Genomic DNA, 14,203 nt, shown 5'->3' with positions numbered 1-14,203 from the left:
CCCCCCCCCCCCCCCAATGGAGAATGGCAGACCTGTAGGCTGCATACAAGTGATCTCCATGACATCGTTGGGATCACTTGTACAAGACAAGCGGCGGCTTCTCCGATGTACATTTAGCTCTGCTTGCCCAAAGTAGGGCTAAATGTAGAAAATAACTACCTGCACGATGCCTGGAACTGCATGTCCTGGGTGTCAGGAGATAGGAATTGCACACCCCTGCTGCCCCGAGGCCGGGCCTTGGTTGGCCTTGTGGGAAATCCAGGCCTGCATGCATCAGTAGAGTGTTCGGGTTTTGCTGGAAGAAAAGGTGGCAACCCTACTTTCCTATGACCCTCAGGCCAGTAGGACCACATAGGAAAGGTCACTTGTCTACTGGCAACGGTTGCAGTGGATCATGGGTGGCCCTTATCTGCTCTGTTTGATGTCAATACCCTTGCCATGAAGTACATTCCTCCTTTTTATGGAAGGCTCATATGATGTCACAAGAGACAAGGAATCTCTTTCTTGGCTGGAGTATGGACTCCCATAGGGGAACTAGTAACAGGACTAAAGGACCTCTTTAATAGCTCACTACATGGTGAGCAGATAGAAAATGCCGACCATGTGGAGTGACTCTTGGCCTGCGCTATAACATATCTTGTCACCAGACTATTCATTTCAACCAAAAATTCCTATAAGACATAAGCATTTAGAGTAATTTATGCATATTATATACTCGAAAAAGCTACTCATAAGTAGACCTCCAAAAGTCCAAAGACTGTTATTTGACACCGCCATCTTGGACTGGTGGTCAGCAGCTCCAGCCAACTCACTCAGATCTGTCTCTCAAGTGACACTCTAAAGTATCCCCCCTCAACTCCACCCCCAGCACCTGTATAAAAGGTTATGTAGGGAGGTGGGGGGTCAAAGGAGCTGGGCCAGTGCAAACAGTAATTAGGCACTACCAGGAAAGAAGAGGGCTATGACTTGCAAGGACCTGTGCTAGGGATTTGACTCACAGAGTGGTGTAATTATCTAGCACATTGAAAGTGAATAATAAATAATTTATGGAAAAGAAAACACTTCAAATAATCATTTTAAATAGTCTCTTAAAGAGACCCTAAAATAAGGTCTCTCTAAGCTACGTACTGTATAGTAGCTGAGCTCCAGAACAGGCCACCAACACTGGACCTCATGAAGGCCCAGAGCAACCATCACGTACTCTCTTTTATCCTTCAAGTATGGGAGAACGAAAGGAGAAACCTGGTTTTCGTGGGTTTATGGACCAGGATGTCCAGCCAAAAAACACATATTGATCATTTTTCATAACCAACTACTCCACTTACCACCCTTTGCCGTCTTTCCTCTTCAGCCACTTCCTGAACAGATTCCGACGCCTCTTTGGTGAAGCGCTTGGCGTAGAGCAGTTGGACCAGGCCTCGTCCTCGCTAGACGGCGTAATCTCGATAAGCGGAGGCTTCAGAGACTTCCCCCTGACCCCCGTGGCTTCGGTCTCGCTCTTGCCACCTGAGTCTGGCGACCTCTGACCTTTCTTGAGCTTCAGGCGGCGCCGCCTGGCACTCGGAGTCGAGGAACATGACCACAACTCTGGAGGCTTCAACTGCCTGAAGGTCTCCATGGCTACTGGGGTTACTCAAAAGCTTAGCATGTCCACGAACGAAGGCCACAGAAATGATTTCCAAGGTCAGTTCAGAACTGTAACCCTGTGGCCCGCCTTGAACTCTTACCAGGCTGACTCTTTCTTATCTTATAGCAGTCAAGATGCCTGTTAGGGTTTTCGTCCGGCAATATAACCTCGTATTAAAATGTTCCCTCAAGATGAAATTACACTTAAATCTGAGTTGAACACTTCTATATGGCTAAAGGTTTTTCATGTCCAATAAAAAAAAGACGATCCAAAAAAATAAAAGATGGCTTCCAGTTTGTGGTATCCTGTCCACCAAAACAGCGTCAATCTCCAATGACGGTTACGAAATTACCAGCTTTCCTGGCTGCCTTAAAAAACCCTCCGTGGTTGGTACCTAGAAACAAAATCCGTAGACGCACAATCATGGGATTGAAGACCTGTAATCAGTCTGATGCTTTCAGAGACAATTATGTTCCACTGTCTTCATTATCGTAAGTGCAAAGACATCTCTACGGTTGAGGCACTTGGCGGTACACAAGAGAGAGGGATTCAGAGGTTAATGGTAGATTATTGTCCTTGCAGGCCACGTTTTTCGAGGCCCGCGTTCTCTTAAGCCAGCGGCGTACAATTCCCAATAGAAGGGATTCCTCAATTTTTTGACTCTTTTTGTCAACAGAAAAGCCCGTTCTCCGGTCCCATGGCTGGTAGACCGAGCTGGCTGTCACCTTTGCTTTAAATCAGTACGTCCAACCTTTTAGTCTCCTTCCACAGACCCCATCACTTCTCTATCATACCGACCAGGGAAGACGTTCTGATGTATCTCCTGAAAGAGACAAAGTTTGTTGAGAAATAAAACTCAATTCTAATAAAGAAAAAAAAAATACCAAAACAAGATATTATTTTGAAATGAGGTGGAGTTGAAATTAATACATTATTATTATTATTACTATTATACAGGATTTATATAGAGCCAACAGTTTGCGCAGCGCTTTACAATATAAGGAAGACATTACAATCACAATACAATTCAAGACAAGATGGTAATGAGGGCCCCGCCCCTGAGGGCTTACAATCTAAAAGGGAGGGGCAAGTGATACATGAGGAGGTAGCTGTGTGGGGATGATTGTTTGAGAAAGTGATAGTACAGTGGTTAGGTTGAGGTGGGATAGGCTTCCCTGAAGAGATGAGTCTTAAGGGATCGCCTAAAGGCAGTCAGTGTGGGAGATAGATGGACAGGTTGGGGTAGAGAGTTCCATAGGATGGGAGAGACTCTAGTGAAGTCCTGGAGGCGAGCATGGGAGGAGTTGATGACGGAGCTGGAAAGCAGGAGGTCTTTTGAAGAGCGGAGGGGGCGGTTAGGGTGATACTTTGAGACCAGGTTGGAGATATAGCCGGGGGCAGAGTTGTGGATGGCTTTGTACACGGTTGTTAATAGTTTGCATTTTATCCTTTGGGCTATTGGAAGCCAGTGCAGGGATCGGCAGAGGGAGGTTGCAGACACTGAGTGGTTGGTTAGGTGGATGAGTCTAGCAGCTGCATTCATGATAGACTGAAGGCGGGAGGAGCCTGTGTAGAGGTCGGCCAATGAGGAGGGAGTTGCAATAGTCGAGATGAGATACAACAAGCAAGTGGATGAGTAGTTTTGCGGTGTCATTGGTGAGGAAGGGGCATATTTTGGAGATGTTAGGAAGGTGAAGGTGGCAGGATTTGGATAGTGATTGGATGTGGGGAAGAAAGGTGAGGTCCGAGTCAAGGATGACACCTAGGACCTTGGCATGGGGGGAGGGCTGGATAGTTGTGTTATCAATCTCAACTGAAAAGTTGGGGGAAGGTGCACGGGCTGGAGGAAATATAAAGAGCTCAGTTTTTGAAAGGTTGAGTTTTAAGAAGTGTTGTGACATCCAGACGGATATGTCAGTTAGTAGATTAGTGACACGAGAGGACACTGAGGGGGGAGGGGGATGGAGGACACTGAGGGGGGGAGTTGTGGAGTGGAAAGATACATTTGAGTGTCATCGGCATAGAGATGGTATTGGAAGCCATGTGAGGTTATTAGCTGACCAAGAGAGGAGGTGTAGATGGAGAAGAGGAGGGGTCCAAGGACAGAGCCTTGGGGGACCCCTACAGGAAGAGGAAGAGGAGGGCAGGAGGTAGATTTGTAGGTGACACTAAAGGAGTGCATAGATAAGTAGGAGGAGAACCATGAGAGAGCAGAGTCTTGTAGGCCAAAGTGGAGTTTTGAGGTGGAGGCAATCAGTTTACATGAATGCTGATCATACATGTAGCCATCTGATGAAAAAGTATCAGATTATTAATCCACCATTTATGATTGGACGCCGAGTAATTGATTTGGAGAAATCCTGATTGAATTTAGTGGAAAATCTGATCTATTCCTATCAGATTGCTCGCTTCCTGTTTTTTTTTAATTGATTTCTATTCAGTTGCAATTATTCTTTTAAACTAGAAAAATGATTTCAGTCCGTAAAAAAAAAAAATTTTTATCGAATGGAATGAATTTGTTAACGGTAAGTTACCTCTATTCATCCAATGACGTGTGATGGCATTAGCAATCTAAAGCTGGTTGAAATGATCTGACTTTTGCTAGGTGTGGGGCCACAAAAGGCAATTTCCAGTCAATTTCAACCATAGTTAACCAGCTATCGCTTGCAAAGATGACCAACCGCATCAATGCCACCCACCACCACCACGAAAATTTGCAGCCAAGGCAATTTTCAGTCAATTCCAACCACTTACCAACCACACTATCCATTGCAGAAACAAACGAAGGAATGAGTGCCATCAGGGCCGGATTTGCCACAAGGCCAACCAAGGCCCGGCCTCGGGGCAGCAGGTAGTAGAGAGGCAGCAGGGGTGTGGAATTCCCATCTCCTGACGGCCAGGGACATGCAGTTCCGGGTGCCGGGCAGGTAGTTGTTTTCTAGATTTAGTCCTGCTTTGGGGAAGCAGGGCTAAATGTAGAGCGGGGAACCTGCCGCTGAGATCACTTGTGTGCAGCCTGCATTCAGGGGGGCGGATTGAGGAACCTGTCCTTGGGGCAGCAGAGAGAGTAAATTCGGCCCTGGGTGCCACCTTTCCGGTCAACCGTTTCCATCAAGACAATGAATTAAACGGAAGCGTTGGTGGAGGTTTCTAAGACCTGATTGGTTATTTCTAAGATCGAAATCTGATTGGAAGTAGCCTGGAAACTACTGTGTAGGGTCGATGTCAGGCCTTGTTTAGACGGGCCGCTGAGGGGCGGTCAAATTGGGTTGTTGGTCTGCGGTTTTACTGCTCCTCGGTCATCCGCTGCAATGTTAGCATTGTGGCCGCACAGTGCTGCATACATTGCCGCGTCCACAATGCTTGCCTGAAAAACATATACAGCATGTCCGAACGTGCACAGAAAGGTGACCACAACCACATGCCAAGTGTAGTTCAATGGGATCCAATGGGACAGCAGTATCACAATACAAAACACAAAAATTCCCCAGCCTCAACCTGCCAGCCAGCCTGCAACCAAACAAGTAGCCCTGTCAACAGTATGCGTTAAAATCAGAGGTTTTAGTTGCACAAACTTTTGGCCAAAAATATGTAGAAGCCGCACTGCCGCGCCAAGGCACCTCTGCAAAGTGTGGTCCTAACTCTATGTATCCGAGTCTCCAAGTGTGAGCATATTAATGGAGTTGATAAATTACATGCAGGTGTACCTGGAGGTAGCCCACTCCTCCTGATACGGTGCAGGGACGCACTGGAGGCCCAGCAACCAAAAATGCACGCTGGGACTCCAGTGCGTCCCCCAAACCAGTATCACCTCTTGAATGCTGGACAGCCACTGCTCTATGAAAGTGATCCACCGTGGAGTTTGATATGTTGGATTTAGTCACTAGAGGTCCAATTTATTGTTCCGTCTTTATGTCAGACAAACATGGCATCCCATTCAGCGTTTCGGAACCATTCACTGGTTCCTTCATTGGACAAAACAGAGTGGCCACCATGGAGCCTGCCACCAATCTCAACAAAGCCTAAAGCAATTTTGTTTGCTTTGCTGTAGGTGGCACAACGGCTAAGTGGTTAGCACCCCTGCCTTGCAGCACTGGGGTCCAGTGGCGTAACAATCACCATAGCGTCCCAGGCGGCCACTATGGGGTTCGGGGCACAGGGGGGCCCCGCCAGGACATTCATGATGCCCTGCGGGCCGCGTTGGTCGCTATGTCATCTCACGCTGCTGGCTGTCACTGGCGGCAGTGAGGAGAAATGTGCCGCCGTTCACATCACTGACAGTGATCTGTGCAGCGGCGTGTTCCTCTCCACAGCCGCTGCTGAGTTAGGCGACAGGGCGGAGGAGGCGGGGCTCATCACCGACGGTGGAGGAAGAGGAGGCGGACAGGTAAGGAGTGCGACCAGCCCACCTGAGGGTGACCCTGCAGAGCCCAACATAGAGAGTCTATGGTGTGCCGTGTGGGATCTCAATTGGGCTCTGCAAGGGGCGTAACTAGAAATCAAAGGGGCCCCATGCAAAATGTTGCTATGGGGCCCTGTGATTTCTAGTTACGCCCCTGCTGGGGTCTATGAGTTTGAATCCCAGTCAGGATAGTATCTGCGTGGAGTTATATGTTCCCCTGGTGCTTGTGTGGGTGGCCTTAGATTGCAAGCTCTTTGACTGATGCGAATGTACAATATGCAACATGTGAGAGCTACGTAAATACGTCAACATCTCAGCACAATTGTTTCCAGAGAATCAACGTTCACAAATGGGGAGGCAATTGATGGACGTCGGACAATAAAAGCCTCCTCAACTCAAGCCGGGAAACCTTTGTGGTCAAAAGCAACAAAATTGCTGAATGTTCAGACTGCCCACTGCGGGGAAGATTATATCCTGTGGTGTAATAATGCTGCCTAACAATACTCCTGAGAAATGACGTGCGCGGCGGAGGACCTCGGCTGCGTCTGGTTACACTTTCACAATGGTCCTTCAAGCTGACTGGTGACCTTTAAATGCAGGCAGGAGGCTCTTCACTCCAAATTCAATATGGCCAACAAGTAATAACGGGTCGTATACTTTCTTACAGACGGTTGAGTCATTTTATAGCCAAGTGTGTAACGATGAACGCTTTTTCCCTCAGTCTCCGGAACGCTTTCTACCTTGTAATGTTCTCTGACGTCCGATAATGAATAGAGCAGGGATGCACCGTTACCGATACTAGTATCGGTTCAGATGCCGAGTATTTGGGAGAGTACTCGTACTCGCCCAAATGCTCCCGACGCCTATCCCGATACTGGAACTTCTAGTATCAGGAAGCCGGGCGGCAAGTCATTACATGCCACCTGGCTTCCTGATTGGCCAGGAAGCCATCTCCATCTTGTCACCAGGGAGCTGGCTTCCAGGCCATTCAGGAAGCCAGGGGGCGGGTAATGACTCACCGCCCAGCTTCCTAAATGGTCGGGAAGATGGCCAATCAAGAAGCCGGGCGGCGAGTCATTACATGCCACCCGGTTTCCTGATTGGCCCGGGAAGCCGTCTCCATGCTCCCTCGTCACCAGGGAGCATGGAGCTGGCTGCCAGGCCAATCAGGAAACCAGGTAGTGGGTAACGACTCGCACCCGGCTTACTGATTGGCCAAGAATGTTTCATGGCTTCACGCTCCCTCGTCACTTGGCGACAAGGGAGCATGGAGCCGGCTTCCCGGCCAATTAAAAAGCCGGGCGGCGTGTAATGACTCACCGCCCAGCTTCCTAAATGGTCGGGAAGTTGGCCAATCAGGAAGCCGGGCGGTGAGGCGGCGAGTCACTACTTTTTATTTGCCTGAAAGCTGGCTCCATGCTCCCTCGTCACATGGTGATGAGGGAGCATGGAGACGGCTTCCCGACTAATTGGGAGGCTGGGTGGCGAGTCATCACACGCCGCCTGGCTTCCTAAATGGGACTTCACAAGTGACAAGGGAGCATGGAGCCAGCTTTCAGGCAAATAAAAAGTAGTGACTCGCCGCCTCACCGCCCGGCTTCCTGATACCAGAAGTATCGGGCTAGGCATCGGAGCATTTGGGCAAGTACCCGCCCAAATACTCGGCATTGGCACCGATACTTGTATCGGTGCATCCCTACTTTTATATCACTTTATATCTGAGTCTGATGTATAAATCTTCCAGCGAACGTAAAGCTGGGCCAATGACGTTCGCACACCACTACTGCCACTAGATGGAGCCAGAGAGCACAGGGAATCCTATGCTTCTTGGCTCCATCTAGTGGCGGCAATGGCATGTGAACGGCATTCGCCCAGCTTTACGTTGGCTGGAAGATTTATACATTAATTGTGCAAAAAAATTTTTATTTTCCCTCAGTCCCCTGAAAGCTTTTTTTTATACTTTGCACTCTGAAGTCCGATAATGCGAAGAACCAGCACAGCCTGGAAGCCCCTTTAGGGTCCTTCTGAACTATTCTTTTTATTTCATCCATTGTTCCTAAAAACAAATTTCCAATAAATGTTCACAAGGGAGGGTGGGGGGTGGAAATGGATGGGAGGCGGTTACAAGGCTTCGTTTGGTTGACTGAAACCAGGAAACCCTTTGTGGTTAAAAGCCACAAGATTGCCAAATGTTAGGACAGCCGGCTGAAGAAGATCCGGCGACGTAACAATGAACCTTGGAAGAATGTGTGTGGCTTGCAGAAGGCCTCGGCGGTCTCTGGTGATACTTTCGGGACGGCCCTTCAAGCTGACCGGTGACCGTTGATTGCAACCCGGAGGCTCTTCACTCCAAACTCGTCTACAAGTAACTTCCATATCGTTTTATATCAAGGGCCGATGTGTAAATCTTTCACCCAGCGTAAAGCTGGGCAAATGCCGTTCGCACATCACGGCCGCCACTAGATGGAGCTGAGGAGCATGAGGAAATGCTTCCACTGCCTGCAGCAGACTGATCACTGGGGGGAGGGGAGACTGAAGAAATGCTTTCTCTTGCCTGCAGCAGACTGATTACTGGGGGAGGGGAGGCTAAGGAAATGCGTCCTCCTGCCTGCAGCAGACTGATCACTGGGGGAGGGGAGATTGAGGAAATGCTTCCTCTGCCTGTAGCAGACTGATCACTGGGGGAGGGGAGATTGAGGAAATGCTTCCTCTGCCTGTAGCAGACTGATCACTGGGGGAGGGGAGATTGAGGAAATGCTTCCTCTGCCTGTAGCAGACTGATCACTGGGGGAGGGGAGATTGAGGAAATGCTTCCTCTGCCTGTAGCAGACTGATCACTGGGGGAGGGGAGATTGAGGAAATGCTTCCTCTGCCTGTAGCAGACTGATCACTGGGGGAGGGGAGATTGAGGAAATGCTTCCTCTGCCTGTAGCAGACTGATCACTGGGGGAGGGGAGATTGAGGAAATGCTTCCTCTGCCTGTAGCAGACTGATCACTGGGGGAGGGGAGATTGAGGAAATGCTTCCTCTGCCTGTAGCAGACTGATCACTGGGGGAGGGGAGATTGAGGAAATGCTTCCTCTGCCTGTAGCAGACTGATCACTGGGGGAGGGGAGATTGAGGAAATGCTTCCTCTGCCTGTAGCAGACTGATCACTGGGGGGAGGGGAGACTGAGGAAATGCTCCCTCGTGCCTGCAGCAGACTGATGACATCATCCGAGCCTAGGTAAAGTCACTGATCCGAGCTCAAGGACGGCTTTTCAATGATGAAAAGTGACATTGTTGCTGTAGATGGTGACAGGCGAAGGATTCATTAATGGAGACTTGTATAAAGTTGTTGATGGATCCACTTGAAGTAATACAATAGAATAATCCCCTCCGGCGCGTTTCGATTTCTCATGCAGGTGAATGGGACAGCCAAGCGATGACATGATTGAATTATAGAAACGAGATGTTCCAGGACGCCGTCGCCATTGTTCAGACTTTACTGGCGGGCGCGGCCAGAGAATATTTATTGCTCTTCATTAAAATAAAACACTTATCAGAGCGAGCCGCCGATCCCGTCCGGAAATCCCTCCCTGGGTCTTCCTGAGAGCCGCACATCATTCACTTATACAGAGCGGCCGCCGTGTGACCTCACCCGCCGCCCTCCTCAGACACAGATCATTCGGGGTCTTCAAGTGTAACCTATTCACTGTGCTGGTTGGATTGGGGATGCAGGTTTTCATGTTATCCCTCACTGCAACCGAGCTCCCTCCTCTAATGGTATGAAAGCCATTCAAACAGAACACAGTTTCTTCCCGAATACTGACATCACTACTGAGCAACAAAAACACTTTACTGATCACAATGTTACCTCTCACATGCCGGCATCAAATCCTATGCATGTTATTGTGTGTTACATTTCCTATGCTCCTCAGCTCCATCTAGTGGCCATAATGCAGTATTACACTTCCTGTGCTCCTCATCTTCATCTAGTGGCCATAATGCAGTATTACACTTCCTGTGCTCCTCAGCTCCATCTAGTGGCCATAATGCTGTATTACATTTCCTATGCTCCTTAGCTCCATCTAGTGGATATAATGCAGTATTACACTTCCTGTGCTCCTCAGCTCCATCTAGTGGCCATCATGCAGTATTACATCTCCGGTGCTCCTCAGCTCCATCTAGTGGCCATCATGCAGTATTACATCTCATGTGCTCCTCAGCTCCATCTAGTGGCCATCATGCAGTATTACATCTCCTGTGCTCCTCAGCTCCATCTAGTGGCCATCATGCAGTATTACACTTCCTGTGCTCCTCATCTTCATCTAGTGGCCATAATGCAGTATTACATTTCCTATGCTCCTTAGCTCCATCTAGTGGTCATAATGCAGTATTACATTTCCTATGCTCCTCATCTTCATCTAGTGGCCATAATGCTGTATTACATTTCCTGTGCTCCTCATCTTCATCTAGTGGCCATAATGCTGTATTACACTTCCTATGCTCCTCAGCTCCATCTAGTGGCCATAATGCAGTATTACACTTCCTGTGCTCCTCATCTTCATCTAGTGGCCATAATGCAGTATTACACTTCCTGTGCTCCTCATCTCCATCTAGTGGCCATAATGCAGTATTACATCACAATACATTTAACCTAAAAACAAAATATATTAAGAGCATTCATTTTGGCCATTATTAAACAGAACAAACGTCCACAGATATTCACAGGGTGAGGGTTGTTTATAAGTAGACCCTATGGCTTTGCTCAGTCCCCATGCTATCTACATCTGACTGGGGAATGCTTCCTTTCTGCCCTTATGCTGTTAAATACATTAGTAGCCCGTGTCGGAGGGGTAGGGGGTACACGGCTGGGTGACATCATGAGTCGAGCGATGTCACTGCTAAATGGCAATTTCCAATGCTGACTGCAGGACAACAGGAGCCCGGACAGAAGTCAAACATGGCGCCTAGGGTTGCCACCTTTTCTTCAAGCGAAACCCGAACACTCTAGTGACGCACGGACATTTTTTGGGGGAGAATGAGTCGCGGCTTATTCATATGTAAATAGTGCCACCCATTCTTATGTAAATATCACAGTTGAGACTATTTTCAGTGGGGGGTCAGTAGCCCCTATCTTAATTTTGGTTGCCCCTGTCTGCCTGACATCTTGTGTCCGGGTTTCTGCTGCCATGAAACCCGGACACAGCATTCTAAACCTGGACTGTCCGGGTGAATCCTGGACAGGTGGCAACCCTAATGGCGCCTTGCATTGTTCGAGGCCCATGTGTCCTATGGCTGTTTAATGTCCACAGAGCCATTCTAGGGTCATCTTCCACTTTAAGAGTTCTCCTATTAGAAGGTACAATAAAGAATGATATTTCTTCCTGCACACAGAAGATGATTACAGGTAATGGTACGAAGCCGGAATCAAAATAACTGCATGTTTTTTTTTATTTCACTGAACGGATTTAAAGGAGAACTATGGGGTCAGTGTTTTTCCCTATAGTTCTCCTTAGGCACACGGGAGGACATATACTAGCTTCCTCCCGTGCCCCAAAGCTCAGTATATAGGGAGCTACAGCTCGCGGTATACTGAGACCGCCGCAGCCGGGACGGATCCCGACATTACTGTCGAGATCCACCCAGCTGCGTGAGTGACAGCTGGCTCTGCCTATCTAGAGCCAGAGCCAGCTGTACCCACCCCCTCCGCCGTCCGTTCCGCCAGTCAGCGCTGGAGGATCGGAGCGGGGAGGGGGAATCCCTGCAAGGAGCCATGAGTGACAGTCACGGCTCTCTGCAGGGACAGGATCGAGAAGTGAGCGAACGCCGGTATCTGTTCGCTTACTTCCCGATCTACTGAGCCGACCTGTGACAGTCTCATTGCCACACTTCGGCTCGAACTATGAGGAGGAGTGGAAATCACTCGCCTCCTTTAACAGTTTTTTGGGGTTTTTTGACCCGTCTGGTGATTTTATTATTTTAAAAAGTGAAGACAAATGAAGTTGTACTTTTTCGGAGAGGAGAGGAGAGGAAGGAGAGGTCACGAGTGACAGGAGATAGTGAGTCACTTCATTTAGACTGCTGACATCAATTGCAACATCAGGGGCACCGCGAACCGCTCGCATTTCCAGCCCGCCGAGGTCACAGCCGCTTACGCGGAAATTCGTGTCGCCATCCACTACGGGGAAATGTCAACGAGGAGAACTGACAAAGTGCGCGGCGATGAAACCGCAAAGAGGATGAAGAGAAAATAAAGTTTGCCTGAAAGGAGAACTCTTATGTACTATTTATAACTTGTGATAAATAGTTATGTACTATTTATAACAAAAAAAAAGTTAAAGGGCCAGTCCCCCCAAAATTTTGCAAGTTATTTTGCTGATGGCTGAGTGGCTTTTTCTCCGCTCATCTTGAAAAATATGATTATATGTCCATATTTTAATACATTTTAGTGCATTGGAAGTCCTATAGAAGTCAATGGCACGGCATCAAAACACATATAAGATTCTCTTTGTATTAGCAACCGGTCGGGATGCACCGGTACCGGTTTTTCGGTAACGAGTACAAGTGGCAATATTTTCTTTATAGGTACTCGGCGATATCAAGTAGCGATACCAGCATCCAGAGGCACCGTGGGCCTGGCTTCCCTACCAATCATGAAGCCGGGCGGTGGGTCATGACTTCCTGATTGGCTGGGAAGCTTGCTTCACAGTCCCCCGCGACACTGCAGGGCAGCCTGGCTTCCTGACCAATCACTGGCCCAAATGCTCCAATCTTTACCCCAATACCGGAACTGCTGCGTGCAAACATGGAGCCGATTTTCCAGCCAACCAGGAAGCCGGACTGCAGGTCATGACCCGAATGGCCGGGAAGCCGGATACACGCTGCCTAACGACACTGCGGGGCAGCCTTGATCAGGAAGCTGGGCGGTGGGTCACAACCTGCCTCCCTGCTTCTTGATTGGTCAGGAAGCCAGGCTGCCCCGCAGTGTCGCAGGTCAACGTGAAGCTGGCTTACCAGCCAATCAGGAAGGCGGGTCATGACCTGCCGTCTGGCTTCCTGATTGGCTGGGAATTCGGCTCTATGCCTTGTGGCAGTTCCGGTATCAGGTATAAGTATCGGGAGCATTTGGGTGATTAGGAGTACTCTCCCAAATGCTCAATATCAGCATCAATACCGATACCAGTATCGGTATTGGTGGATCCCTAGCAACAGGTACTGACATAACCTTGGTCGACGGCTGTTAACTCTATCCACTCCATAAACACATTGGAAACATGCATCAGTAACACATGTCGACACACAAAGAAACACGCTCTGACACATGACAATGCTACAAAAAACGCACCTCTACGCACACACATAAATCTAATGTGACTTTATAAATGCCGACAGAGCAGCCATCACCGACACCTCCACATACGCAGCACGAAACTCACCCTCTCCTCTACGGTCTGTGCCGGCGTCCACACTAGAGCGGGTGTCAGCTGTCATGCAACATCGTTATTCAATATGCAAATGTAACTAAATAGTTCTCTTTCCTCACTTCCTCTTTTGTCCGATTATTTTTAAAGGCGACCTGCTCTAGGAAATGTTCTTTTTTATTATTGCATCGCCCCCCCCAGGGACCAAATGAGTCTTTTTTTTCAGGATATAGAACGTTTCCAACGCAGCGATATGTAACATAATGTAACAAATAAACCAAAATCGGCAAATGAATGTTATTCTGGAGACACGAGCGATTGGTTTCTGAATTGGAATTCGGGCGACTATCGCATGCATACAAATTTCCGAATGAAAGAAATAACGAATCCGAACTTATCCGAATTTTCCATTAATGAAATTCAGATGCAAACAAAATTTTTCTGATTGTCATTAGGAATGAACAGCGTGGAGTCCCCTCCCCAATTCATACCAGTCCCTTTAGGTCTGGTATGTTTTAGGGGGGACCCCAATGCCAAAAAAGCCAAAAAAAACGTGGGGTCCCCCCTAAAATCCCTTACTAGACCCTTGATCCGAGCAACAGGCTGGCAGAGAAGGAAAGGGGAGGGGGACAAGTGTGTGCCCCGCCTCCAGCACCATACCAGGCCACATGTCCTCAACATGTAGAGAGTGCTTTGCCAGGGGAGGACCACCCGGCAAAGCCATGTTCCCATGTCGATGAGGACAAGGGCCTCTTTCCCACAACCCTG

General features: G+C 48.6%; 1 protein-coding gene across 1 annotated transcript in view; it reads right to left on the bottom strand.

Annotated features, from left to right (window-relative positions):
• GRAMD1A (GRAM domain containing 1A) overlaps positions 1-1,661 on the bottom strand; it is an 89,945-nt gene extending 88,284 nt beyond the window's left edge. The window contains 1 exon segment of the mRNA XM_018568316.1: positions 1,326-1,661. Coding sequence (XP_018423818.1) covers positions 1,326-1,618 — 293 coding nt within the window. The 5' untranslated portion in view covers positions 1,619-1,661.
• Between the last annotated feature and the right edge of the window lie 12,542 nt (positions 1,662-14,203).

Source organism: Nanorana parkeri, unplaced genomic scaffold (genome assembly GCF_000935625.1).
Source record: "Nanorana parkeri isolate BGI_ZX_2015 unplaced genomic scaffold, ASM93562v1 scaffold1170, whole genome shotgun sequence".
Classification (NCBI taxonomy): domain Eukaryota; kingdom Metazoa; phylum Chordata; class Amphibia; order Anura; family Dicroglossidae; genus Nanorana; species Nanorana parkeri.
The sequence above is the reverse complement of the archived record's forward strand: the minus strand, read 5'-3'. Positions and strand labels throughout refer to the sequence as shown.